The 27,926-nt window shown below is 32.8% G+C and overlaps 1 protein-coding gene across 1 annotated transcript in view; it reads right to left on the bottom strand.

The window, feature by feature from the left end:
- The window catches only part of LOC140444934 (fatty acyl-CoA reductase wat-like), a 97,058-nt gene that overhangs the window by 5,509 nt on the left and 63,623 nt on the right, over nucleotides 1-27,926 (bottom strand). Inside the window, exons 2-6 of the mRNA XM_072536640.1 lie at nucleotides 7,536-7,912; nucleotides 6,470-6,741; nucleotides 5,561-5,670; nucleotides 5,199-5,461; nucleotides 94-287 (exon numbers count right to left, since the gene is read on the bottom strand). Of these exons, the coding sequence (XP_072392741.1) occupies nucleotides 94-287; nucleotides 5,199-5,461; nucleotides 5,561-5,670; nucleotides 6,470-6,741; nucleotides 7,536-7,912 (1,216 nt within the window). The remainder of the gene's footprint in view (nucleotides 1-93; nucleotides 288-5,198; nucleotides 5,462-5,560; nucleotides 5,671-6,469; nucleotides 6,742-7,535; nucleotides 7,913-27,926) is intronic.

Here is a 27,926-nt window from a genome sequence, read left to right as displayed (position 1 = left end):
GCTAAGATTTAGAAAAACTGTGGTAAATAATGCAAACAAAAATAATTTGTGTGAACATAATACAACCGATTTATATACACTGCGTTTACTTACTTTGGTTTTTTTCCAATACATAATAAAACACAATCTATTAAGAAGGCAGGAACTGTGTGTAGTAAAAATGCATAAAGAAGGTACAGGAAATAATTTTTTTCTAATAGCAAACATAGGTACCAAACTGCTCTGATGGACGGGGTGTGAACTCCGTATTTTATAGTACTGTTCATGAAAATGTTCCAGTTGATAGGCTAAAAAATATTTAAGTTTATTAGTTTTACTTAGTTTAACTGTTTAAAATTATTTGGTCATATTTTATATTTTTAAGATGAAACTAATTACTGCTATAAGTGCAATAATCACTAATCAAGTAAGTGCTAATAAATCAGAGGATTAGTCTAGCAGATGAACAGCAGGGTTTTGGTAGTGGAAGATCGTGTACAGATGGAATATTTGTTATAAAGCAAATTACTGAGAAATCACTAGACTATAACAGACCAGCATTTCTGTGTCTGATTGACATAAAAAAAGCTTTTGACAGAGTAAGACTCAAAGATATAATCCGTCTTCTGTAGATAGATAAGTTCCCCTAAATATTATAAAAACTATTGAAAACATCTACCAAAACAACAAAATGGAAATCAGAATAGATGGACAACTTACAGAACCTATAGAAATAGGCAGCGGAATAAGACAAGGGGATTCATTGGGCCCCATGCTCTTCAATTTGATCATGGATGAAATTAGCAACAAAAAAAAACTATTACAGAAGCAGCAGAGAAAGCTATATATAACAACAACAACAAAATGAAAGTCAGAATAGATAGACAACTTACAGAACCTATAGAAGTAGGCAGCGAAATAAGACAAGGGGATTCATTGAGCCCCATGCTCTTCAATTTGATCATGGATGAAATCAGCAACAAAAACAACTATTACAGAAGCAGCAGAGAAAGCTATCGGAAGAACGAAAAAAACAAAAAAGAAAAAATGTTTCGACGACGAATGTGAAAGAACTCTAAAAGAAGCAAACAAAAGAAGAATTGATTATCTATCGAATCCATCAGAAGAAAAACGTATACGATTCCACAGAGAAAGAGCCGCAACTAGAAGAACACTTAGACAAAAAAAGAGACAATATCTGCAGCAACAAATTGAAAAAGTAGAAGAAGAACACAGACGAAATCAAAATAAAAATTTCTACAGAGAAGTAAGATAACATAAGAGAGGCTCGTACATAAGCACACCCAGCTTCGTAAGAGATAAAAATGGAGAAATGCTGGCTGCCGAAAACAAAATAATAGAAAGATGGGCTGAATATTTTGAAGAGCTCCTAAATATCCAAAATTTCACTGATGAAAACAATGAAAATGGTGGAAACAACGGAGAACATGAGTATCAAACGGTCGAATTAGAAATACCTCCACCAAGCTTGGAAGAAATTACGCATGCCATAAAAACGCTTAAAAACGATAAATCCCCTGGTCTGGACAATATTGATGCCGAGCTAATTAAAACAGGCGGTTATGAACTCATAAGTAAAATCAATTAATAGAAATGCCCTGGCAACAAGAAATAATGCCGAAAGAATGGTGTGGTAGTATTATTGTACCAATACACAAGAAAGGAAAAAAGGAATCATGCATGAATTACAGAGGAATCTCACTAATCAACACTACATATAAAATATTGGCTTCGATATTATTAAAAAGATTAGTACCATACGCCGAAGAAATAGTTGGTGACTACCAGTGTGGTTTCAGGCCTGGCAGATCGACTATTGATCAAATATTTACAATAAGACAAATGCTTGAAAAGTATTGGGAATATAATCACGACATGCATCAGATTTTTATAGACTTCAAACAGGCTTATGATTTAATTAATCGTGCAACATTATGGAAGGCAATGATCGAGCTCGGCGTACCCAAGAAACTAGCTGAGGTAACACAAATGTGTGTAAATAATTTTTTTGTATAAGTTAGAATAGGGGAAGAAATATCAAATGCTTTCTGCGTAAATTCTGGACTGAGACAGGGAGATCCGTTGTCCCCATTGTTGTTTAACCTGGCCTTAGAATATGTCATGCGAAAAATATATCCAAAAATCAAACCAGACATAACTGCTCGGGGAGCAAAACTCATACTCGCCGATGACGTAGACGCAGTAACACAATCAACATTAGAATGTAAGGGTATTTTCTCGAGCTTTGAAGAAGCTGCATTAAACATCGGTCTAAAAATAAATGAAGACAAAACAAAATACATGGTCGTCTCAAAGCAAGAACGACGGCGAATAAGGCATGGCATTACTATAAATGATCACAACTTTGAAGTGGTTAAAGGATTTAAATATCTAGGAGCAACAATCACAAATGACAACAAATTAGAGCGAGAAGTTGAAACGAGAATAATGGCAGGAAACAGATCTTTCTTTTCAATGCAACATCTAATGAAGTCAAAACTTCTTTCACGAGGTACAAAATCCGGATATATAAGACCATAATACGACCAGCAGTCGCGTATGGAAGCGAAACATGGACGCTAACAAAAAGAGAAATTAATAAATTGCTGGTGTGGGAACGTAAAATTCTTCGAATGATATATGGCCCTTGCAGAGACAGCGTGACAAATGAATGGAGGGGCAGATACAATAACCAGCTAGAGTCTTTATTCGGAAAAGAAAATCTAGTCAGATATATAAAGGCCAATAGACTCAGATGGGTAGGGCATGTGATACGCAGTAACGACAATCGCCTTATAAACAATGTGTTTTGGGAAAGGCCAGAGGGAAAAAGGTCTGTAGGGCGGCCTAGAAAAAGGTGGAAAGATGCAGTCAAAGAAGATCTAGGGAATTACTGGCACAGGACCGATAAACATGGAAGGCAATAGTAAACGCGGCAAAGACTCACGAAGACTTGTAGCGCCATTGATGATGATGATGATGAAATCAGCAAAAGCGTTAACAAAGGAACAGGATACAGGATGGGAAACAAAAAAAAAATACTCTGTTACGCAGTCGACACAATTGATAGCCCAAGACGAGATAGTATGCAAAGACTGATCCACAAATTTAACGTAAAAACCAAAGAATTATTAGAATAGAATAGAATATTAGGTCAATTAGTCAAAAACCTTTGGCTTTTATTAAAAGCATGCCTCTGGCTGAGCCAAATTACCAGATTACTTCCGACATTTTAAGGAAAAGGTATCAAAACAAACGAATTCTTGCTACCCACTATTATAAACACATTTTTAATATTTTAGTTATCAAAAATTCCACTTCTTCTAAGTTAAGAAATATCTTACATACTTTCACTGAAAATGTTGCCGCGTTACGTATTCTTAATTTTCCGGTTAAACAATAGGATTTCTTATTATTCAATATGCTGTTGAACAAACTGGACACCAAACTTCGTACAGATTTTGAATTAGAAAATAGTAGAATCTATTACATTCTCACTTTTCTACTCATTCTACTCATTCTTGATCACTTTCTCATTATTCCAATATTTTTCGTTTCGAAAAATAACGTTTTTTGTTAGTTAAATGATATAATTTATATGTAAACTAGTTGATTTTAGTTCATTCCATAAAGTACTGTAGTACTTCGCAGAAATATATGGTTTGCAAATCACTGCATCAAGTGCGAACCTCAACTATGTATTAGAAACGTCTTAAATCTCACAATTTAGTTTTGCTTTGACTTCTCCAATGAACACTAACATTTCTACATAACCACGTTTGACGTCCTCATATGTATTGTTATCCACATGCTTGATCCACCTGCATATCAAAGATGTCTTCGGCAATTTTTAGAAAATTCCCTCCATGGCTAATTTTATTTCGGAATAAACTATCAATCCCTGTAGAATATCTAAACCTAATGTTGACATACAACACCTATGGTACTACTGTTCTCTCTCAGTAAACCATGTGATCGTGACGGTTCGATCTTCTTGTTGGACTCATCAATGCTCACTAATCATCAAATTGGGATCATCAAATCCTCACTATCATCTCACTCATATTCGTGGTCTGAAACTAGCAGATCACACATTATAGCAACTAGGTCCTATGGACATACTCATAGATGCTGAATTGGTTCCTCTTTTCTTAAAGTCTGGTAAAATTCTTGGCGAACCAAATCAACACGTGGCCTCAGAAATCATTTTCGGTTATGTTCTAAAACGGCGAGCCTCTACGGTTCTTTTAAAGTTTTTCTTCATATCTTTACACATGTAGATGGATATAACATAGATATTCTTTTACGAAAGTTTTTGGAAATCGAAAATATATCTAAACCTGCTATTTTGTTCCAGGACGAGCAAGCTTGTGAGCATTTAAGTAATTAACAGTCCGAGAGTCAACAGGCAGATTTTTTATTCCTTCACCGTTTTGACAACCGAATCGACTTTTTTACGATACTTATTCTAAGGCATATCATCGCTTTTGTATGTTAGACAATAGTTTTAGCAAAATCCAGAATCTCGACGGTTCTGAACGGATCCTGAATCCGATTTTAAATCACCTATTTCTTAATACTTTGCTCATAACGTAGTTTTCAAAAACAAATTGTTAATTCGTCTCTTGTTTCCAAAATTCGTGTTGTCTTCGACGTCAGTCAATGTGACGTTCGAGGTGTTTTCCTTAATGGCACTTTATATATTTGTCCTTAGCTTCAAAAGAACATATATCTTCTCTATTACCTAATTTTCGATAGTTTTGTTACTGCTTCACTTAAGATTTACAGCAAATGTATAAAAAAAACAAAAGAATTTTAAAATGTGCTCTTTCCTCAATAAAAGTTAGCTAGTACAATTGTAAACTTTTTTCTGTTCTCAGCTGTTCTTATTACCTATTCATAATTTGGCCATTAACCAAATTTGGTTTCTTAGCCACAATAGTCTTTTCGTGCCTAGTCCTCTCTTTCCCCTGATCTTTCCTTCCACTATTAAATGATCATATTGGTACCCATTATTTCTTAGTAGGTGACTTAAGTATGATCTTTTACTGTGTTGAAAAGTTCCCGCTCCTTGCCATCGTTGTTAATGTTTGAACGTTTAAACATCGCCTCTAGTATACAATTTCATAGTAAATTTATTGTAGCAGTACCTTAATGTCGCTGTAAGTTAATAAAAAGATTAAGTAATAATTACTTACGCTATCATTACTGCTTTCAAAGTTGTAAATAGGTATTTCATAGTTCTTATTCTGATGTTTTGCTTCTAAAAATTGTTCTGAAACGTCCCAAGCCGATGCTATTATAGAGTTGACACACATATCTCCTGGCACTATGTTAGCATTGGCATATTCATCACAATGTACTACCCTAATGAGACCTACACCTGCTCCTGCAACTATCCCTGTAGGACCATACATATTATTTATCCATGCTCGAACTGGTTCTCGGTAGGTGGCAACAACTAAAAATAAGGTGATTGATTAGTTATATGACTCTACTGAGTCTAGATTTTAAATCTACTCTGTTTACTTTTAAAACAAATCATAGTACGTTTACTTACCTATCGCTGGTCTTACAACACCGAGTGGAAGACCTTCTCCCACTTCTTGGACAACACCTTCAGCAATCTGTTTAGTATATGCATAAGTATTAGGATACTTGTCAAGCATTCTTAAAAAAATAAAGTTTTATTAACAAATGGTTTTTTACTACATAATAATTATATGTTCAATAGCATAATAGGTTGGTGGAGAGGGAAATGCCTATCAGCTATGGATGTTACCGAGAAAATGAATTACATGGTGAGTTGTTTACGAACTACATTAACTAGAACCTAGAAATAGTTAATGACATCTAGACAACGGAGATCTGCTTAATGAAAGAATGACAAAATGTCATTGGGGACGAGATAATTGATAACTGAAAGTGTGAAATAATTATTTGTGTAAGTAGAGAGCGCCTGGCTCATTAAGGATGAGAAATTGTAATTGTTACAAGCAAATGTCCAGCTTAAAGAGACTTCAAGCGAGGAGATCTTTTTATGGCTTTAAAGGTTAGTAAATTCAAAATAAATAAAAAACTTTACGACTGCTATCAATCTTTTAGTGAGAATAGAACATGCAGGTGTATACATAAGGGTTTGCTTCACTGCATTGACATAATAATGTCAATTATTTTTTATAGCGATTATGTCTCATCGGATTGACGAATCAAATAATATGTAAATAATCCTTTTGAGAATGTATATGAAAGGGTCTGTGATTTATGAGATAATAAAAACTCAAAAAGACATTTAACGAAAACTTGAATTTTGTGTAAAGCAAATAAATGAGCCCTAGCAAAACATAAATATGTTTCGTCGATAAAGAAATATATTTATAACCAAATTTTTATTGTAAATATTTTATTTGAATACTAGATATATCCTAAACTTTTGACGAGCAGTTGAATTATTAATATTGGTACTCACATCGGAGTTAAATTATCCATCATTTTATCCGATAAAGTATCTGTCATCACTAGTAGTTTTTTGTAATCCAAAGCCGGAGGGTAAAACTTCTCCTCGATTACTTTTTCTGGGCAATTTGCATAGGCAGTGGAAACATGGATGTAGCTTTTAAGTTTTGGCATTTGATGGGCAAGATTCAATAACTCCTCTGTAGCTCGTACATTAATGGCAGCTGCTGTCTTCATTTTTTCGTCAAAACGAACTGTAGCTGCAGCGTGAAATACTATGTTAATCTGAAAAGTATAGCAGTTAATATAAATAATTATTACGGCATAATGTCATGAATTACTTAAATGACTTCGTAGTGTCTCATATTATTATCTAATATTTAACTACCTAATATTCTTATTTCTAAGGAACATAAAATAATTGTATAAAAATGATATATTATGTTAGACCACTGCCCATGTGTGGATGTGAGACGTGGACGCTCACAAATGAAATCGAAAGATAACTCATGTTTTGAGAGAGAAATCCTCAAAAGGATCTTTGGACCCCATCACGACCTGAATACTAACCATTAACAAATGAGAAACAACTGTCGAGGTCACACAGATATTATTATATAAGGATAGCGACACCGTTCAAGAAGTTAAGTCCCCACGTCTAAGATGGGCTGGCCATGTCCATAGGCTCATAATAACCGCCTTGCCAAGTTTATCTGGGAGGAAGTCCCGACAGAAGCCCTTAGGATGTCTACGAATGCGGTGGAAAGATAATATGTCGTCAGATTTCAGAACAATGGAACTACTTACAGACTCAACTATTATGGATGACTGGGATACGTATTATGGATAGATGCTAAAATAACGTAGAGATAGAGATACCTAGACCTAGACCTAGAGATAGCTATACATAGTCCACAAAAATATCGAAGTGACAATAGCAGATTTAAAAGAATAAGTGAAGGACCGAAAGAAGTGAAAAAACCTAATAAAGAACTTGTAAACCATAGCTTCTTTTAAAGTCTTAAGCTTTCTTTAAGGTCTTTCCTATCAGAAATTGTTAGAAATTTGTACAAACCTACCTCTTCCATTAAAGTTTTTCTATCTTGTATCGACAGGCCAAGATCAGGCAACGAACAATCTCCAGCAACAGCAACAATTTTGTGCATAAACTTTGGACATTCAACTTTCATTTTATCAAAAACGACATCTTCAAAAATTTCCTCCACTCTCGTTGTTACATTTTTGCCTTTTTTGTTTCTGACGAGGACGTAGATGCTGTTGAGTTCATTGCAGGACCGTAGTAGTTTTTCCAAAAGAATTTTACCTAGGAATCCAGTTCCTCCAGTAACAAAAACGTTTGTGTTCTTATAGAATTCTTGAATTTGGGTAAGTGATTTATTTTCTGTTTGCTGGCTTTGTATTGTTTCATGGTCAAAGTGATTAAACTTTAAGGGATCTGGAACAAATAGAAATAAAATAGATTTTTTTTTAAATTGATAAAGATAATTTTAATAGATAGTAAAACATATAATTTAAATATATATATATATATATATATATATATATATATACCTATATATATATATATATATATATATATATATATATATATATATATATATATATATATATATATATATATATATATATATATAAGAAAAAGTAGTCCAAAATTTTTTGACTAGTTTGGAAAAAATATATGTAAATACTTTTTTCTTTTTGGGTGTGGTAGTCAATAAAAACAGAGCTTTGCTAAGGCGTACTATTTATTCTGAATCCAAGCTTTCGGTGGTTTTTTGCCACCTTTATCAAGGTCTACAAAGAAAATTACTATGTTGTAACAGTTTGAATGGTGCCAAAAAAAGGCTATAAAAAACTATAAAAAACTTACCCGAATGTAAGATTCGTGGCAGAAACAACAACGTTAAATAACATGATATACTGAAGTTGCAATTACACTTTAAAAATTACTGTTAAAAAAACACTTTAAAATTACTAAATACGTTAAAAAACGTATATACGTTTTTTTGACGAGAAACTTGCAACAATACCTCAAAACAGCAAACAACCGGAAACTAATCTAGCGAAATACCGAGAAATGCGGTAGGTACTTCCTTAACAATGCCTCGAATGTAGCTACCTACCATAATAATATTGTACAATGCAAAGAGGGATTTTGAGATGTCGTAGGTATCAAGCCTTAATTGGTAGAAAGTGTACCTGTACCAACAATTTTAAACTTTATTTCGTCCCATGTCAAATGCAAAATTTACTCTCACAAAAAAATATCCGCTTAATAAATGCTACACGTTTTTACTTGTTTGACTTAAATATTTGGTATAGTGGCCTAGTAAATTTTATTGAAATCAAAAATGTTTTAGAAACAATAATAGCAGATAACAAATTTAATTGCTCAACAAGATCAAGAGCACAGCAGCTTTCATGTGCCACATCTGATTCCACTTTTATAATTTCCCTAAATTTGATTTCCAAATATTCTTCTTTCTTAGAACCCATAGTAAACATTTTACAAACTAAATCAATAGATATGCTGGCAGTTAAAAATCATATACAGTTATTTCTTGATATGATAACAGCTAATGAACAAGTGGGTGAAATAAAGTTAAAGAGGTGAGTGAAATATTTGGATAAGAAATAAGCTTATCAACCACCAAATTTGTGGTGAACAGTAAACATAAAATTGGAGACGCTCAACTGCTTATCAATAATAAACCAGTGGTCTGAGTAAAACAGTATACCTGTCTTGGAACAATAGTAAAGGAACAATGGGATCTTCTTCTTCAAGTGCCATCTCCGCGGCGGAGGTCGGTAATCATCATATAGCTATTCGGACTTTTGAGACGGCTGCTCTGAAAAGTTCATTTGATGTACATCCGTACCACTCTCAGGTTGCGCAGCCATGACATTCTACGCCTCCCTACGGTTCTCTTTCCTTGGATCCCTTCCTGCATAATCAGTTGGAGCAAGGTGTATTTCCCTCCACGTGTAATATGTCCGAGATATTCCAATTTTCTTGTTTTAATTGTATTTAAAATTTCTATTTCTTTATTTATCCTTCTCAGAACCTTTTTGTTTGTGACGTGTTCTGTCCACGATATTTTCAGAATTTTTCTATACACCCACAGCTCGAATGACTCCAGTTTTTTCATTGATGTCACATTTAAAGTCCAAGCTTCCATTCCATAAAACAAAGTCGAAAAAATATAGCACCTCGCCAACCTAACTCTTAGTTCCAATTTTAAATCCCTTGTACATAGCACTCTTCTCATTTTGTTGAAATTTACTCTAGCCTTTTCTATTCTGATTTTGATCTCCTGAATGTAATAATTTGTGGAGATAATCATTGTTCCCAGATATGCATATTTGTCCACTTGTTCGACGTTGGTTTCGTTTATTAGAAGATTCTCGGTGTTTCTTTGTTTTCGATATTTTCATAAATTTCGTCTTCTTCACGTTTATTGTTAGACCGTACTCTTTTCCATACTTCGCTATTCTGATCACCAGTCTCTGAAGATCTTCAATATTTTCGGCTAAGATCACAGTGTCGCTGTTTCACCCTCAAAAGCGTTTTTCAAGATCTCTTCGGAATAGGCATGGGCGCCCATAGGAGGGGGGCAAGAGGGGGCAGTTGCCCCCCCCCCTGTCATTAGTAATATTATTTAAAAAATCAGTATGTATGTAAGTATATTTAAAAAAAAATATATTATTTACGCATATTGTGGCGAGAAACTTGCAACAATACCTCAAAACAACAAACAACCGGAAACTAATCTAGAGAAATACCGAGAAATGCGGTAGGTATTTCCTTAACAATGCCTCGAATGTAGCTACCTACCATAATAATATTGTACAATGCAAAGAGGGATTTTGAGATGTCGTAGGTATCAAGCCTTAATTGGTAGAAAGTGTACCTGTACCAACAATTTTAAACTTTATTTCGTCCCATGTCAAATGCAAAATTTACTCTCACAAAAAAATATCCGCTTAATAAATGCTACACGTTTTTACTTGTTTGACTTAAATATTTGGTATAGTGGCCTAGTAAATTTTATTGAAATCAAAAATGTTTTAGAAACAATAATAGCAGATAACAAATTTAATTGCTCAACAAGATCAAGAGCACAGCAGCTTTCATGTGCCACATCTGATTCCACTTTTATAATTTCCCTAAATTTGATTTCCAAATATTCTTCTTTCTTAGAACCCATAGTAAACATTTTACAAACTAAATCAATAGATATGCTGACAGTTAAAAATCATATACAGATATTTCTTGATATGATAACAAAGCACAGGCAAGAAGCGGAAACAACTTTTAAAATAATTTTTGAAAAGAGTACAAATGATGCCGAATCTCTAAGTATTACCCTTGAAAAACCACGAATCGCTCCTAGAAAGCAAACACAACGGTCAAACCATGTGGTTAATTCCGCTGAAGACAATTTTTCATTTTTTATTCAAATCATAAATAATTTATACAAAATTACTAATCTAAAAGAACAGGCATCATTGTGGCTCTATTATTGGAAAAATCAAACCAATTTAGATGTAGAAGATATTTCAATGATAGAGCTACTAGCCCATTGCTTATTTTACCCAGCTATAGCCCAAGCTATAGAAATTTCTCTGTGCCTTCCTCCCACCACATGCACGATTGAAAGATCATTTTCAACTCTTCGAAGGGTTAAAACCTGGATTAGGTCCACTATAAGTGAACAAAAATTAGATGGACTGTGTATGATGAGCGTTCATAGAAATAAAATAGAAAACAATCGAAATAATTTTATTAAAAAAGTAATAGATGAGTTTGGACAAAAGCCCAGAAACCTTCAGTTTTTATTTTCACAAGATACAGAGCACTAGCCTTCAATATCAAGTTTACTTTTTACGTTTTGCTGGGTTTAACATTTTACCATTTTAGATTCTATTGGGAAATTATTCGTTTCAATAAATTATAATACATACAATACTAACTGAAAAAAAATGTTAATTTTTTTATAATAAATTATAACAAATAAATTTTTAATTAAATTTCTTCAATTGTTTACAACATAGTACAAATTTTTAATGTCAAATATAAATAAGTTGGCACCCAGCGAAGTATTTGAAGATTGCACACATTTGACTATTTATGCAATTTCGGCTAAGCATGGTAGTAGAAGGGTGTACTGTACACCCTACCCTAACCCTTTCAACGTAGTACAGTTTTGAATATTTGTTTTAATTTCCTAGTAAAAGAAATTTTTCAATTCAGATATTATGTTACTTACATATTATTTAAACTACACTATTGCTTGTGTTGCATTTCGTATCTCAGGGTACCTGCTTTTTTTATTACTATTTTTTAACATCCTTGCTTAAAATTGATTTTTTTATTCCTACATAAAAAATTTTGTATAATAAAATTTGTATGTATAAAGTCATACCATAAAATATGTTGTTAATAATTTTTTGTTTAAGATTACTTTTACTTTTCTGGTATTTCTTTACTGTTTGTAAATCATGTTTATATTTTTGCATTTTTGCAATCGGCTATTTTAGTTTTTATTAAGTTCTATGGATCAAAATAAAAATTTGAGTTGACTTGCCCTCCCCTGGATTTTGATATATGGGCGCCCATGGATTATAGTGATTTGTGATGAAAGAGACTGTATTTAAATAATAAATAACTCTAACGTGTCTTACTGTATTTAACTCAAATGTAATACAACGGACCTTTTTGTACCCGAGTCAATGGCCGTAGCTGTCGAGATACTTTAATTTCAAAAAAAGACTATAATATCCAATAACCTATGAGTTTTAAACTAAAAAATACAACCTATAGACCAGACAACAGTATAATATCCAAGAACCTATAAGCTTTAAACTAAAAAATTGTTATTATTTATGTTTATCGAACGACTTAATAAAACACTGAACCAACAGTAATCAAATAAAAAATATGGTCATTATACGAATACAATATGATTATTATGCAGTCTTTGTTAAAACAACAGTAGTAAAACAACAAAAGTATTAATAAATAACTTTATAACCATTGAAATTTTTGTACACTTAGCTTTTTCTGACAAGAAATTCAATGCGTCGAATTTCTATTTGTTTATTACAAAGTACTATGAACTTTGTAGTTAAGAGCGTAGGCGCAAAATGTCGGCCCAATGCTTTTTAAATGTATTCATTTTTTTAGAATCCTGAGAAAACTAATAAATCTTTTTGAAAAATTTAAACGCAGAATGAAAGATTACATTATTACCGAGGGCCGAAAGTCCCCCAGAATAAACAAAAAGTTTTTTTAAGAGATATTTGAAATTATAAATCACACTTAATTTTCCATTTTTTTTTTTTTTCACCCCTGTAACTTACTAAAATAAACATTATAGAAGTATTCAGGGACTTTTGGCCCTCGGTAATAATGTAATCTTTTATTCTGAGTTTAAATGTTTCAAAAATACTTATAAAGTCCGTGTCAGATGGTCAACTATTTGATCAAACTAGTTTGACCAAACCAAAAAATTGACAGCATATGACGTCACATCCTGAGTTTGAGAATAGGATTCTATTTTCAAGGTCAGTTTGATCAAACTTTAATTTTGATTGGTCGAAAAATATCCAAAGTCAAATGACAATCAGCAGTTAGACATAACGTATTTAAATTAATTTTCTTTTGGTTGACAGTGTGTGGTTTATTTGTCTTCCTATTTTGTCTTCCTATGAAATATAAATAAAAATTTAAAATATCTTGAAGCCAGGAACAAGTTTCTACATAATGGACCGTGGAAGTGATGAAGTAGATTTTATTGACATCTGTCAGTTTCACTTTCCAAACAAACCTTGTTTAGTGTGGATAATTTGTATTTTTCGTTATTTTTTCATTTTTTTACAGAATCTTTCCGCTTTTTGCAATATCTAAGTAGTCTAATAGTTACTACAACAGTTTTACAAGGTTGTGTAAATAATAAAGCATGTTGTTTTATAAAAATAGCAATAAAATGCATGTATCAATAAAATAAGGTTAGAATGTCTTTAATTTAAACTTTTAAACTATATTTCATAGAAATAGAACACTGAATTATGATGGTATTATCGTAAAAACCACTATACTTAAAAGAAAGAGTAGCAGAGGAAGCCAAATGTTAACTTTATAGAAATTAAAAAGTCTTGAGATTTGACATTTCAACTTTTGTTTGGAAAGTAATTGACAGTTGTGACGTCACACTTCCACTGTCCATTGATTTATACCGAGAAAGAAGCTGTTTATATAATGTCAAACATCCATATTATTATAAAAATCCTTTTACCCTATTTATTTTCTTTGTGTATAAGAAAAATTAGAATCGTAAATTAAACCCAAGTAACTAATACAATAAGCAAAAAAGACAATTAATTTCCTTGACATAGTACGTCAATTTGATCAAATTTGAATGATCGTGTGACAGGTAGATTTTTAAAATTTGAAAAAACTGTAATTATGACGTCATTACGTCAGTTTGCTCAAACTAATTTGATCCAATATTTGACCGTCTGACACGGACTTTAGTTTTCTCAGGATTCGAAAAAAATGAATGCATTTAACAAGCATTGGCCCGAAATTTTGGGCCTACACTCCTAATGTTTTTTGTTTATAAATATGCTGTATTGTTTTCAATTATTATTTACTCGTTTTAGGTAAATTATCCGTAATAGTTTTAATATATTTTCTTTCTTTAGCATATCACAGTTAGTATCCCTCCAATGTTCTATTTTTATAAAAAATATCTTTCACCTGTTTCTTAATAACGGCCTATAACATGGTTCCGTAGTCGCTTTTGTGATGGAATTAAAAGCTTGAATCATGAGATTATTTTGCATGGTTTATAATGTAAGATAAAATCTGTTTTTTGAAAGCTTCTGATATAGAAGTCGAAACATCAATTAAATAATTAATTTTACAATTTGTAATTTATTCCCTTAAGTCCAATTAAGTCGGAAAAATATGAGAAACTTTCTAATTTTTAGTTTTATAAAAACAATATTATTCTTTGAATTCTGCATGTTCGAAAACTTCTTCTTTTTCTTCCTTCTTGTATGTAGGCTTTGAAGCCTGTTTCTTATTCAATATTAGAATTCTAAATTGTTTAAAGTATCGCACCATCTTTTTCTTGGTCTGTCTTGGTCTGCCAATACTTTTTCGTCCATTTCATGACTTATCTCGTGCTATTCGTACTATCCTATCCTTTGCCATTCTACTAATGTGTTCGTTTCACTCCTATTTCCGTTTGTCACCCATCCATTTATGTTTTCTATATTGCATTCTATTCTTATATTTTCGCTTCGCTATTTTTATCTCTGTCGTTTGTAGTACTGCAAAGTAGTTTCTGAAAATGGGGGCATCTTACATGACCCCCTGTAGCTGGTGAGGTTTTATCGACTTACATTACCTCTGATCTGTGCTGGAGTCTAGGGCTAACTGATAGAAAGATGGTATGAAAAATCAGTTAGTACCCGTCAATGTCAAGTGGAATAATGTAGTAGGGGCAAAAGTCATTGTGCTTAAGTTTGTGAATAGGCCGTTTTTAGTGAAGACTAAACTCACAAAACTTAAGCACAATGACTTTTGCTCCTACTACATCATTCCACTTGACATTGACGGGTACTAACTGATTTTTCATACCATCTTTCTATCAGTTAGCCCTAGACTCCAGCACAGATCAGAAGTAATGTAAGTCGATAAAACCTCACCAGCTACAGGGGGTCATGTAAGATGCCCCCATTTTCAGTTTTTATTAATCAACAAGTTAACAGTCTATTGCATTTACCTTTATATATACCATGAGGATTGTTTTTTAATACGGATGTCCTTCCAATGTTTTTATGTGGCCATACAATGTTTTTAACAACTTTTTATGTAAGTAGTAAAAAACCAACGTGTTTTTCTATATATTTAAATTTTAACTTACTTGTTTTTAATATTGGTATTTTTACTCTTTCTTTTAGTAAACTGATGATGGAATGATTCAATTCCGAAAAGATCTTCTTTAAAATAAAAATTTTAAGCTTTTAATAAGCATTTTTTATACCTTAATACACACGAACACCACGTGCTTTGTATTCAACAGATGTACTAGCCACTCCTGGATATCTCCACTTCATGGTTTGTTCCAGTTTCACTTTTAATTTTGATATTAAAACATTATTGTGATTTATTTGACAATTATATAAATATTGGGGTGACTACATTTTATTCTATGAACAAATGTCTATCCTCCAGATAACTATCTGTCAGATGGGAGAATATTTATATGGAGGTAATAAAACCAGCCCTTTCATGCAAGAAGTTTATTACTTTAAAAATTTAATTTTTAATTCTTTTGTTAAGGAAATCCAAAAAATAGATTTTCGGGAAATCAATAAAAACTGTTGTTTTTCTTCAAACGTCAAATAATGATGACATTACTTATTTAACTTGATCCTGTCAAAGTTTGATGTCTCTGCCGGCAGCAGTTTTTTTTCCCATTTCTTTACGGCGGAGGGAAAAATGTTGTCATGGCAACAATATGAAACATGTCACAAAACAACAATACAAATGTCATTAACAACAATTAAACAGCATTTTTATTTATAGTAATATTAAAAGTACAATTAGTTAATGAGGCATTTTCAAAATTGAAACCGTGCAAAAATGTTCCCGACTCTTGATACGCATTGGTAATTGTTGATGATACTGATGGTCGAGAACAACTTTCAGCAATCATTCCCGATGTTGGCCAATCATGAGGGTTTAAAATTTTTTGAGCATTATCGTTCTTATCGGACTTGGAGGGCCCCAAACGTGCTACTGCATCATTAGCCGCGGACTCAATTTCGTTTAGGTTTTCCATTTTCGCACTAAATTTGCGCTTGCGGTTGCAACAATATGCTGTCTTTAATAATTGCAAACAACTGTCAAACAACTGTAACCAACTTTTTCTTGTTTAATAATGGCATCCATTATAAAGTACAGTTTGATACGGTTAATTGGGATTGAAAAAAAACTATCCATTGATTTTTGTTATCTAGAATACCGATAAAGAAAATATTGGATTTATTTCTTTCTTAGAACTTATAATTTTTTGTTATGATTTGAGACACAAAATTGTATGAAAAAACTTTAAAGTAATTTATAAAAACAAAGAAACAACTTAACAAACACAGAGAAATAAACAAACAAGAACAAAAATATCCGATTAAATGGCAATTACCGCTACAAGCGACAAATTACTGCTAGTGGAGCCACAAACGCGCTGCAAATTACTGCTAAAAAATAGGTCCGGATCTATTCGAACGCGACACGACCTTGATGACGCGTCTCGGTCTCGAAACGAAGCGACAATCTACAGCGCGTGGAGCCACTCAGTGTCACTGATGTTGTTTTCATTTATCAAGCTACATTTTACTGCTACTGCTAGCGACAATCTGTCGCTCGTGGAGCCATAGCCTGAACTTATTATGAGATGACAAAAGTAAATTATTAAAATAATTTAATAATAAATAATATTTTATATTTTTTTCGAGATATTTCTAATAATTATATTCTGTCTTGTTTAAATTTATTTTTAAATCCGATTCCTTATGTGTCTACTTCCTTGTCATATAATAATAATGTGTAATTTATTATTACAATATAATACTAATTCTTACCAAATGTAATTAATCGTTAAGTACTTAACTGTAATTTTCTGTACTTGTTTTTTATTTTCATTCTAATCAAACCCATTAAATTTATACATATATTAATACATTTTAATAACTGGCGATAACTATCAAATCTACAGATGGGAACTTATGAAAATTGGGTGGGCCAAGTTATGTATGACATTGACCTTCATAAACAAAACTGGATTTAACAGCCAATATGAATATATTAATTGATAAACGTTAAACTTGGCCGATAGGTGAAAAGCATTAATAAAAAAGTGTTTTACACAAACCAATGATTTTTTTTTGTATTTAATTGACTGACAACGAAAGGTAAAATTATATGTCTTTCTAAATGGACATTATTCTACTTCATAATTATGTTCCCTGTTGCTATTTTTCTTTTTTCTTTGGTATTGTCAATCGTTGTTGTTTTTGACCTATTTATATCTGCATACACTCTAAATATACTAGCTATACAGTGTGAACACCACTCATGGAATAATAAGTTTTGCTAGGAAATATAATACAGCAATTTCTAGTTGAATAATCTGAGAAAATTAATAATGTTTTTTTATTAACAAAATCGCATCAGCCAAATTGGCTATTAGCAAAACAATAGTAGCGAACATTAATTTGTATTACATTTATATATTAGATAGCATTTAGAATGTTATTTGAAGTTAAGAAACTGTGTATGTTTGACATCTTGCACTGTAGACCTAAAATATCACTTAGTCTGCTGGGCATATTGTATGACGTTTATGCTGTACATTTCTTCAATATATGTTTGATTGTAAACTTTTCTTCACAGTTGTCACATCTTGGTTGTTTGTTGGAGAACACATGGTTATTAATTAATCGCGTATGACCCAGTCGGAGTCGCGTTAATATTACCTGGTCTCTCTGACTTGTTGGTAATGTGAGCTAGGGTTTTATCGATTTTTTACTATCGCGTATCTTGAACGATGACACTTTCCACTCTTCTTCCCACATATAACATATATCGCACTTTACATTTGACCACCGCGTTTACGTCCGCACTCGTAAATGTTTCAGTACACTGCGCACTATCACTAATTGCAGCTACTCTTGCAACGTTGTCTACCTCTTTATTTCCATGAATTCCAATAGGATGGTATCCAGAAGAATATAATATTTTTTCCATTCAGTTGGGCGATATGAACTTCTTGTTTTATCTTGATGGCCAAAGGATTAGTTGGGTAGAGATATTGGATTGACTGTACGGAACTTAGAGAGTCTGTGGGTATAATATAATTGGTATTATTGGATACGTTGACAGCAAGGGTGGCCTGGTATAGAGCGTATAGTTCAGCAGAGTAAATGAAGTGCTCTGAAGGGAGTTTGTATTTAATTGTAGATGTTGGGGTTGTAAGTAGAGGAAGTAAATTTGATTTTAGGTGACTTCAACTCGAAGGTAGGGAAAGGAAAAGATAGACAAGTAGTAGGAGAACACGGACTGGAAACACGTAATGAAAGAGGTAAAAGACTAGTTCAGTTTTGTAAAGATAACGAACTCATTATCAAGAACACGTGGTATAAACTCCCAAATATCGAATAATATATACATGGAAAGCACCTAGAGATAATGGTTAAATTGGAATAAGAAACCAAATAGATTACATAATAATAAATCAAAGATTCCAAAATGCCATAATATCGGGAGCAGATATAACAAGTGACCACAATCTGGTTCTAGCCAACATAAAACTCAAGTTAAAAAAGTTAAACACAACTGCCAAAACACCTAGAATCAATCTGAGAAAACTAAAAGAAACTGATATATACCAACAAATCAAAGAACAAGTGCACAAAGAAGTTCAGGAAGTAGAAGGACAAAAGCAATTGACAACAACAGATAAATGGAGGTAAGTAGAAGAGATCTTGAGAAATATCACAAAATAAAAAGGTCAAGAAGACACATCATCCAAAAATAAACAATGTATCACAGAAGAGATAAAAGAACTGGTGACGGAAAGAAGGGCACACAAGAATACAAACAAACAATAGTACAAACAAAAAATCAAAGACGCTAAGGAACTGTGGCTATCAGAAAAGTGTGAAGAAATAGAAAGGTTAGATAAACAACATAACAGTTTTAACATACACCGGAAAATCAAAGAGACAGCTGGCATACGCAAGAAGAATGGTATCGGAAATATCATCGATAAAAATAACAAGATAATAAAGGAATGTACAGATAAAATAATCAGATCAGAAGAATACATAAAAGAGCTATTCGAAGACGACGAGAAAATTGAGGTCATTGAACCAAGAGGAAGAAATGGGCCATCATAGCTATCTTAATTTTATTCACTGCCAGCCTAAATATCATGCTTGTATCAATACCTACCTCTACCTTTGAAAAATAGAACCTGCTCTTCTGGTATTTCTTTTTGTCATAAAGTTTTCAGTCTCTTATTCATGATTTGTACCATTATCTTCCTGGCATGGGAGATGAGGGAAATAAATCTGAAATTATCGCATTTATGAAAGCTGCTATTGATTGTAGATTATGTCCAGTAAGTGAGGTATTGTCTGAAATGTCATATATAATTGCAGAAGATAAGAAATTCTATTCCGTGTTCGTCTGTAGCCTTGAGCATTTTTGCTATTATCATATCAGGACCTGATGCCTTGTTGATATTGAATTTATTGTCATTAATTAACACACTTATTACTACTTAAATAAGCAGTACAGCCAGCTTTACGGTATTTAATATAATTATGGTCAATAAATTTACCATTAACAAATTAATTTAATCTGAATATTTGTTGCTAAAACCTTTTAATTTACTTTTTTTGCTTTAATATTCGCATAAAGTAGCTTTATTGCATACACTAGTTTTGCTTACAATCATAAATAGATTCTATAGTCATAAATTCTTTCGCTTGTAAAATATTTCTTAATCAAAACAATAAACTACAATATTACTTAATAATATAATGAAAAACTATCCTTAGTATTTATTGCTTGCAATATACCTAACAATTCTGAGTATTTAAAAAAGTGAGTATCGTAAATTAAGTACTGGATGTATATTAAAGAGTCATTAAAACTTTTTCTTAAAATTATACATCGTAGAATATATAAACTATACGAAGATAGTTTACCAGACACGCCGTTTGTATTCATAAAAGGCGAAGGTTGGTATGAGAAAGGCGCTAATAGGTCTACAGGTATTACTAAAACGATGAATAGATATGACCTGCGATATATACACTTGCTTTGTGGACTACCAAAAAGCATTCGACTTAGTTCAAGTCAGGCAAATCATAAGAACAGGCGTATGATAAAAATTAAACTGGAATCAATTAGTTACAATAAGAAGAAATCTTAGAGATAAACCGACGGAAGCGATCAAAGATTCTGTGTATCGTTAGACAAGGATTATCCTCTATTGCTAACATGGAATTCTTCTAGAACGCCTAAATAACATCCGATAGTATAAAAAGTTTACAACAGCTAATGAACTAGTGAATGAAATAAAGTTAAAGGGTGAGTGAAATATTTGGATAAGAAATAAGCTTATCAATAACCAAATTTGTGGTCAACAGTAAACATAAAATTGGAGACGCCCAACTGCTTATCAATAATAAACCAGTGGTCTGAGTAAAACAGTATACCTGTCTTGGAACAATAGTAAAGTAACAATGGGATCTTCTTCTTCAAGTGCCATCTCCGCGGCGGAGGTCGGCAATCATCATAGCTATTCGGACTTTTGAGACGGCTGCTCTGAAAAGTTCATTTGATGTACATCCGTACCACTCTCAGGTTGCGCAGCCATGACATTCTACGCCTCCCTACGCTTCTCTTTCCTTGGATCTCTTCCTGCATAATCAGTTGGAGCAAGGTGTATTTCCCTTGTATTAAAATTTCTATTTCTTTATTTATCCTTCTCAGAACCTTTTTGTTTGTGACGTGTTCTGTCCACGATATTTTCAGAATTTTTCTATACACCCACAGCTCGAATGATTCCAGTTTTTTCATTGATGTCACATTTTAAAGTCCTAAATTCCATTTCATAAAATAAAGTCGAAAAAATATAGCACCTAGCCAACCTAACTCTTAGTTCAAATTTTAAATCCCTTGTACATAGTCCTCTTCTCATTTTGTTAAAGTTTGCTCTAGCCTTTTCTATTCTGATTTTGATCTCCTGAATGTAATAATTTGTGGAGATAATCATTGTTCCCAGATATGCATATTTGTCCACTTGTTCGACGTTGGTTCCGTTTATTAGAAGATTCTCGTTACTTCTTTAAGTTTTCGATATTTTCATAAATTTTGTCTTCTTGAAGTTTATTGTTAGACCGTACTCTTTTCCATACTTCGCTATTCTGGTCAGCAGTTTCTGAAGATCTTCAATATTGTCTGCTAAGATCACAGTGTCGTCCGCATATCTAATGTTGTTAATGGGAACTCCATTTACCTTTATTACAGCTGTTTCACTTTCAAAAGCGTTTTTCAAGATCGCTTCGGAGTAGGCATTAAAAAGAATTGGCGACAATGCGCATCCCTGTCTCTCTCCACGTCTAATTTCAATTTCTTCTGACAGCTGTTCGTTAACACGTACTTTTTCTCGCTGTTTATAGTATAAATTTGATATGATCCTAAGGTCGTTGTAGTCAATCTTCTTTGATTTCAGGACATTCATTAATTGTTTATGTCGTACTTTATCGAATGCTTTATTATAGTCAATAAAACATGCGTATATATCTTGATTGACGTTGGGATCACTCCCACATAAACGTCTGCGCACACACTCACGCACACATATTATGCACACACACATACATTCATAAACACACATACATACACAAAGAAACTTCAGCAAATCACCAGGCAGCCATGCCGCAGCTTACTTTAATTGCAGCAAGGTATCTGCTGTAAATAATACGTAATAATCGTAGTCCTAGGAAGCATGATGTTAAAAAATTAACATACTTTGTTGCTTATTTGGTTTCCTTTCGTAATTAATCTATATCTCGCTGACAAAAACCGTTTACTATCGAGCGATATAGACTATTCATTGAAAATAATAAACAATATAGTATACAATAAACGCCGTTGGGCTGAAAGTGCACAGTTGTGCGGTTGTGATGTCTAAGGGTGGCCGTACACAGAAAGAGCAAAACTGTTTTAGTCAAAAACGTTTTTGTTTGAAACGAAAACTTTTTGTTTCCACAAGAAACATTTTGTTTTCAAAAGAAACAAAATGTTTGCACAAACCATACTGCAATCAGTTTTATTAAAGATGTCGACAGATAACGACGAAATTGCACTAGTTTTCTGGCAGTGGTTCCTCATACAGGACGAAAAAACGCAAAATAAAAGACAATTTTGGGTGCATCCTATAAATTTTTCTGCGTCCACTTCTATGATACACACAATATAAACAAGCAAAATATCGCTGTTTTCACATGTGCTTCTTGTTGACTACTGGAGCGGTTTCAAGAAGGGAATTCCAAAAACACGTTGCGCCTGCGTACATTGAAATGTTTCGACACAAAACGACGATACGGTAATCAACATCAAACAGACTGAGTGAAACTAAATGAGCCTAAACATGTTTTAGACACACGACTAATCAGTGTGCGTCAGCTCATTTCATTTATATGGAAACATCGGCATCAGACTCGTTTAGTCAAAAACGTTTTTGACTAAAACAGTTCTGCTCTTTCTGTGTGCGGCCACCCTAAACGTCGCGATAATTAAAATCAAAAGACAGACCTTTCTAAACGGTTGCCTATTAATAAGGAAGAAATAAACATTGATTAATTCATTCACTCTACGAATATTGTTCAGACAACACATTCAAAATCACATTTAAACACATTTCGCTTTTTAAAAGATAAATTGTCTCTATTTTTTCGTGCATTTAAGTAATATAAATTGTAACATACACTCCGCGTCATAGAAAACGGGCCACCCCAAGTATTTGAAATATTTTTGAAATTATTATTTATTTCTACACAATTAAGCATTTATTTTTTTGTATATTAAATTAATATTATTTTATTTTTAATGTGTCTTGGGTTATTTAAGTTAAATGGGTTGTTGCGAAAGCAAACCGACCATGTAACTGGATTAAGGATATTCATAGAACCTATAAACAAAACAATTTTGAAAAAAAGTTGTTTACAATTTGATAAATTTTCGAGTAAGCGATTGTTTTGAGAAATGGATGATATTGTAAATGGTTCTAATGAGTTTTAAACGCATCTCAGATTACAGTAGCCGACTTAGTGTGAAGTAGTCTTGAGTTAATAACGATGGAATTACTGGGAAGTGGATTAAGTCAAAGACAAGTTGCAAGACAATTGAATGTTAGTCGTTGGTTGGACTGCACAAAGGACCCAGCAACGATTTATTGTGACAGGATCTCACCAACTACAACCTGGTACAGGTCCAAAAAGGAAAACAACCGCTAGGGAAGATCGCGTCCTCATTCTTGCTACATTACGGAATCAGACCTAAACCGCTAGAATACATCAAGGTCATTTATAGCAAGCTAAACGACCAGCAATCAGCCTTTCTACTATTCGGCGAAGATAAGGGAGCAAGGTTTGACAGCTTGCAGTCCAGCAACAAGGCCCTTACTTTCCCCAACTCACAAATGACGAAGACTCGATTTTGCCTGTGAGCACATCAATTGGACAGCAGACGATTGGAAAAAAGTATTGTTTACGGATGGGTATGGAATGTCTATTTATGGTAAAGATGGAAACAGTAAGGTGTACAAACGGGCTGGAGAACGTTTCGCTGGTTGCACTTGGCACCTCGGGTTGCTTTTGGTGGTAGTTTAGTAATGTTTTGGACAATGATTTCTTTTGATGCGCATACGGATCTCGTCGTGATAGACAGAGGTGCGTTAACAGCAGTAAGGTACATAACAGAAATCTTACAACATCACGTGATGCCCTATGCTGGATTTATTGGCAACGAATTCCTGCTAATGCAGGATAATGCGAGACCACACACGGCAAGGATAGTAACGGAGTACCTTGACGAGGTTGGTATTCCAAAAATAGACTGGACTGCTCAAAGCCCCCAACGATTTCAATCCTATTGAGCATATATGGAGCCTGCTAAAAAGTCGCGTTAGGCGTCGCATACCTGCTCCAACAACACCTGTAGAGCTTCAGATGGCACTCATTGATGAATGGACCACTTTTCCCCAAAGAGATATCCAAAACGTTATAAATTTCATGCCAAATCGAATGAGCAGTGTCATCCAGAATCGAGGTGGCAATACTCATTACTGAAAATGGATATCAGCTTTTTTTTTAAATATACAGTTCATTGTTGTTTTAAAAACAACAATGATTTGATTAAGTTGAGTAAGTTGATTTTTTCAATAAATTTCCTATTTTTCTTAAATTTTATATTTTCGATTGATGTTTTACGATAATGATGCAATTTTATATTAAACGAGTTATTGATTCAATATACAAAAATATAAATGCTTAATGTTGTAGCAATAAATAATAATTTCGAAAATATTTTAAATATTTGGGCTGGCCCGTTTTCTATGACGCGGAGTGTAGTATATTTTAGTGAATCGCTTAGTTTATTTAGTCAAAGTAAAGATTTATTAGTTTGCATCTTACCTCTGGTGCCTATTAATTTGATAGCATTTTTCCTAATCGAAGAGAAACTATTTATTTATATTATGTGTATAAGATTAGACTAAGGATCCACACACATGACTTATGTGACTAAGTAGTATGACATGCACTAAGAAATAATACTGATATGCTAATACTATTAGCTAATGCTGATACTGAGTAATGTATTGATTAGTGACCAGTGTAATAGTGTCTGGGGATTCGAGAAATTGGGACCTCGCAAGCCCTGAAGAAGACGTCAGAAAGGATGTCGAAAGCTTGGCACAGTGATAATCGACGCGGTTCGACCCAGAGGCCTGTTAAGTTTAATATTAATTCTTGTAATATTATTAATCTTAGCTAGCCGAAAATCTTTCGGAATATATATATATATATATATATATATATATATATATATATATATATATATATATATATATATATAATTCTCGTAAATAATAATTGTTTGTAAAATGCTAATGTTACAAATGCATTATCCATTTTATCAGATGGCGCTATCCAAGGTAACTGTAATAATATAGATGTTCGTTATTACATCCAATTTGAGTAAATGGTAATACAATTAAAAGTAAATATAGCAGCACATTAATGATTTTAAAATTAATTGCTGAATAACAATATAGAATCTAAATAGAGTAGTTAACAACGACAACAAACTTAAATGGTAGGAGACATATTTTACTTCAGGGTTAGGTTCCTAGATAATAAAAAGATGAATATTGTTGATCACAGCCTTTATGTATACAAAAAAGTAAATCACAATAAGTTAAACAAAATGTGAACCTTTAAATATTGTTCTTGTTTATCTATTTTTGCAGCCAGTCCACATTTATAAAGAAATTGTACTGACTCCTGTCTCAGACTTTAAAAAAAAAAGCGAAACCTGCCTAGCGAAACCGAATTCAAATCTTAACCACTGTGTTTCCTAAAATTTGCGAAACAAACAGCTGGATAAATTACTCGGCAAGGGAATCTAAAATTGCATTCCACAAGCCCTTCATCCTGGTCAAAATTCGTAGTGAATTCAGTTTCTGGTACTTCAAACGAAGTAAATAATAAAACAGAATGACGGTATTAGATTTTTGTTTCGATACAGTGCAGCGACAACCGCTGATACGTATTTCGACCTCCTTAGGTCTCGTCAGAACGGTATAGTCACTGCTCTGAACCAAAACAAAAATCTCTCCCGTCCTAGACAATAGTTATTAAAATAACTATATACGGACGTAACTACGCCATCTAAAAACAAAAAGAGAAATCAAACGATTTCTGCCTAGCGAAACCGAATTCAAATCTTAACCACTGTGTTTCCTAAAATTTGGAAACAAACAGTTGGATAAATTACTCGGCAAGGGAATCTAAAATTACGGCGTAGTTACATCCGTATATAGTTATTTTAATAACTATTGTCTAGGACGGGAGAGATTTTTGTTTTGGTTCAGAGCAGTGACTATACCGTTCTGACGAGACCTAAGGAGGTCGAAATACGTATCAGCGGTTGTCGCTGCACTGTATCGAAACAAAAATCTAATACCGTCATTCTGTTTTACAAATTGTATTTGTGTGATTGATTGTGATTTGTGCTTTTCTCCTCGATGTTTTCTCGGTGTTTCTTCCAACTTTCCCACTTGGAGATAATATATATTTTGGTACCATAATATATGACTTTGCTTGCTGCCATAATATATAACTAGACACTTTTGAAATATGGGTACACCGCCGCATGTTAAGAATATCCTGGATTGATCATCACACTAACGTATCGATATTAGAACAACTTAAAGTAAAGGATAGATTGCTTAAACAAATACAACAGAGATATTTGCAGTATTTTGGACACATTGCTAGAAGAACAGGTACGATGGGAAAACTGTTGAAGAGTTGGAGGAAAGAGACCTAGGGGAAGATCTCCAAGCCGTTGGGTAGATCAAACAAAAATATTGATTAACCAAGGGTTACATGAAGCCGAACAACTAACCCAGGATATGGAAGGATGGAGGGAAATCGTGAAAAAACTGTAAAGGCTTGATGGTGTCACCACATCTCCCAAAAGGGATTAGGACTGAGGAGAAGGAGGATATATATATGTATATATATATAATATATATATATATATATATATATATATATATATATATATATATATGTATATATATTATATATATATATACATATATGTATATATATGAAGGTCTGAAAATTTCAGTTTTTTAGTCTTTATTTACATTTCCTAATACATATATGATAAAAGTAAAGTAGTAAATACTACTTATGTTATAGTAAATAGACCAAATAATTAACCATAATTAGAAATTTACTATCTAAATGAGTTCGAGGAAGAGATAAAAACAATATGTTATTATGTCACTAATACATTTTGTAACATTTTACAGACATTACTGACATTTGGTTAGTATAAGGGAATAAATTTATCTTTAGTTTAAAAATAATTAAACCAAGTTTTTGTTTTTAGTAATTATTTTAGGGTTTTTTCTTAATGTTTATTTAGGTTAAGGTTAGTTAAACTTTTTAGAAATTATTTTTGTCAAAATAAATGTTTTACAATATAAAATATACACTCATGGACAAAAATATCGAATATTTTGGAATTTTCAATTTTTTTTGTAGTCATTATTTTTTCAAGATAATTTTAGATTACTGATAATACTCATATAGTAGGCTGATGTACTCAACTGGTTTGGAATATTTTGATGTTTATTTTGACGTTTATTCAGTGGTTAGTGCCATTCGTACATTTTATCATAAAAATCCTTCTTCATGTAAAGGAAAAATCATACTAATTCGGTTGTTTTTAGTTTAATTTATTAAGTTTAATTAATTATTGTTTTAATTTAACTAAGTTTAAAACAAGTATTCCACCAATTCGACACTGCGATGAAGTCCAAGTAGCACATATTATAATTTTGTACGAGGAAGGATATGTACAAAAAGGTATCGCACGACGTCTCAGCAGAACTGAGACTATAGTTTCGAATACTCTAAAAAGGTACCACGAAACAGGAAATTTTGTACCAAGGCCTGGTCAAGGACATCCAAGGCAATTAATGACCGTTTTTGGTTCTTAATTCTACTCAAAATCGTTCATTGACATCGATGCACCTCAGAAATGAGCTACTAAATGTTAG

Source organism: Diabrotica undecimpunctata, chromosome 7 (genome assembly GCF_040954645.1).
Source record: "Diabrotica undecimpunctata isolate CICGRU chromosome 7, icDiaUnde3, whole genome shotgun sequence".
NCBI classification, from domain to species: Eukaryota; Metazoa; Arthropoda; class Insecta; order Coleoptera; family Chrysomelidae; genus Diabrotica; species Diabrotica undecimpunctata.
The sequence above is the reverse complement of the archived record's forward strand: the minus strand, read 5'-3'. Positions and strand labels throughout refer to the sequence as shown.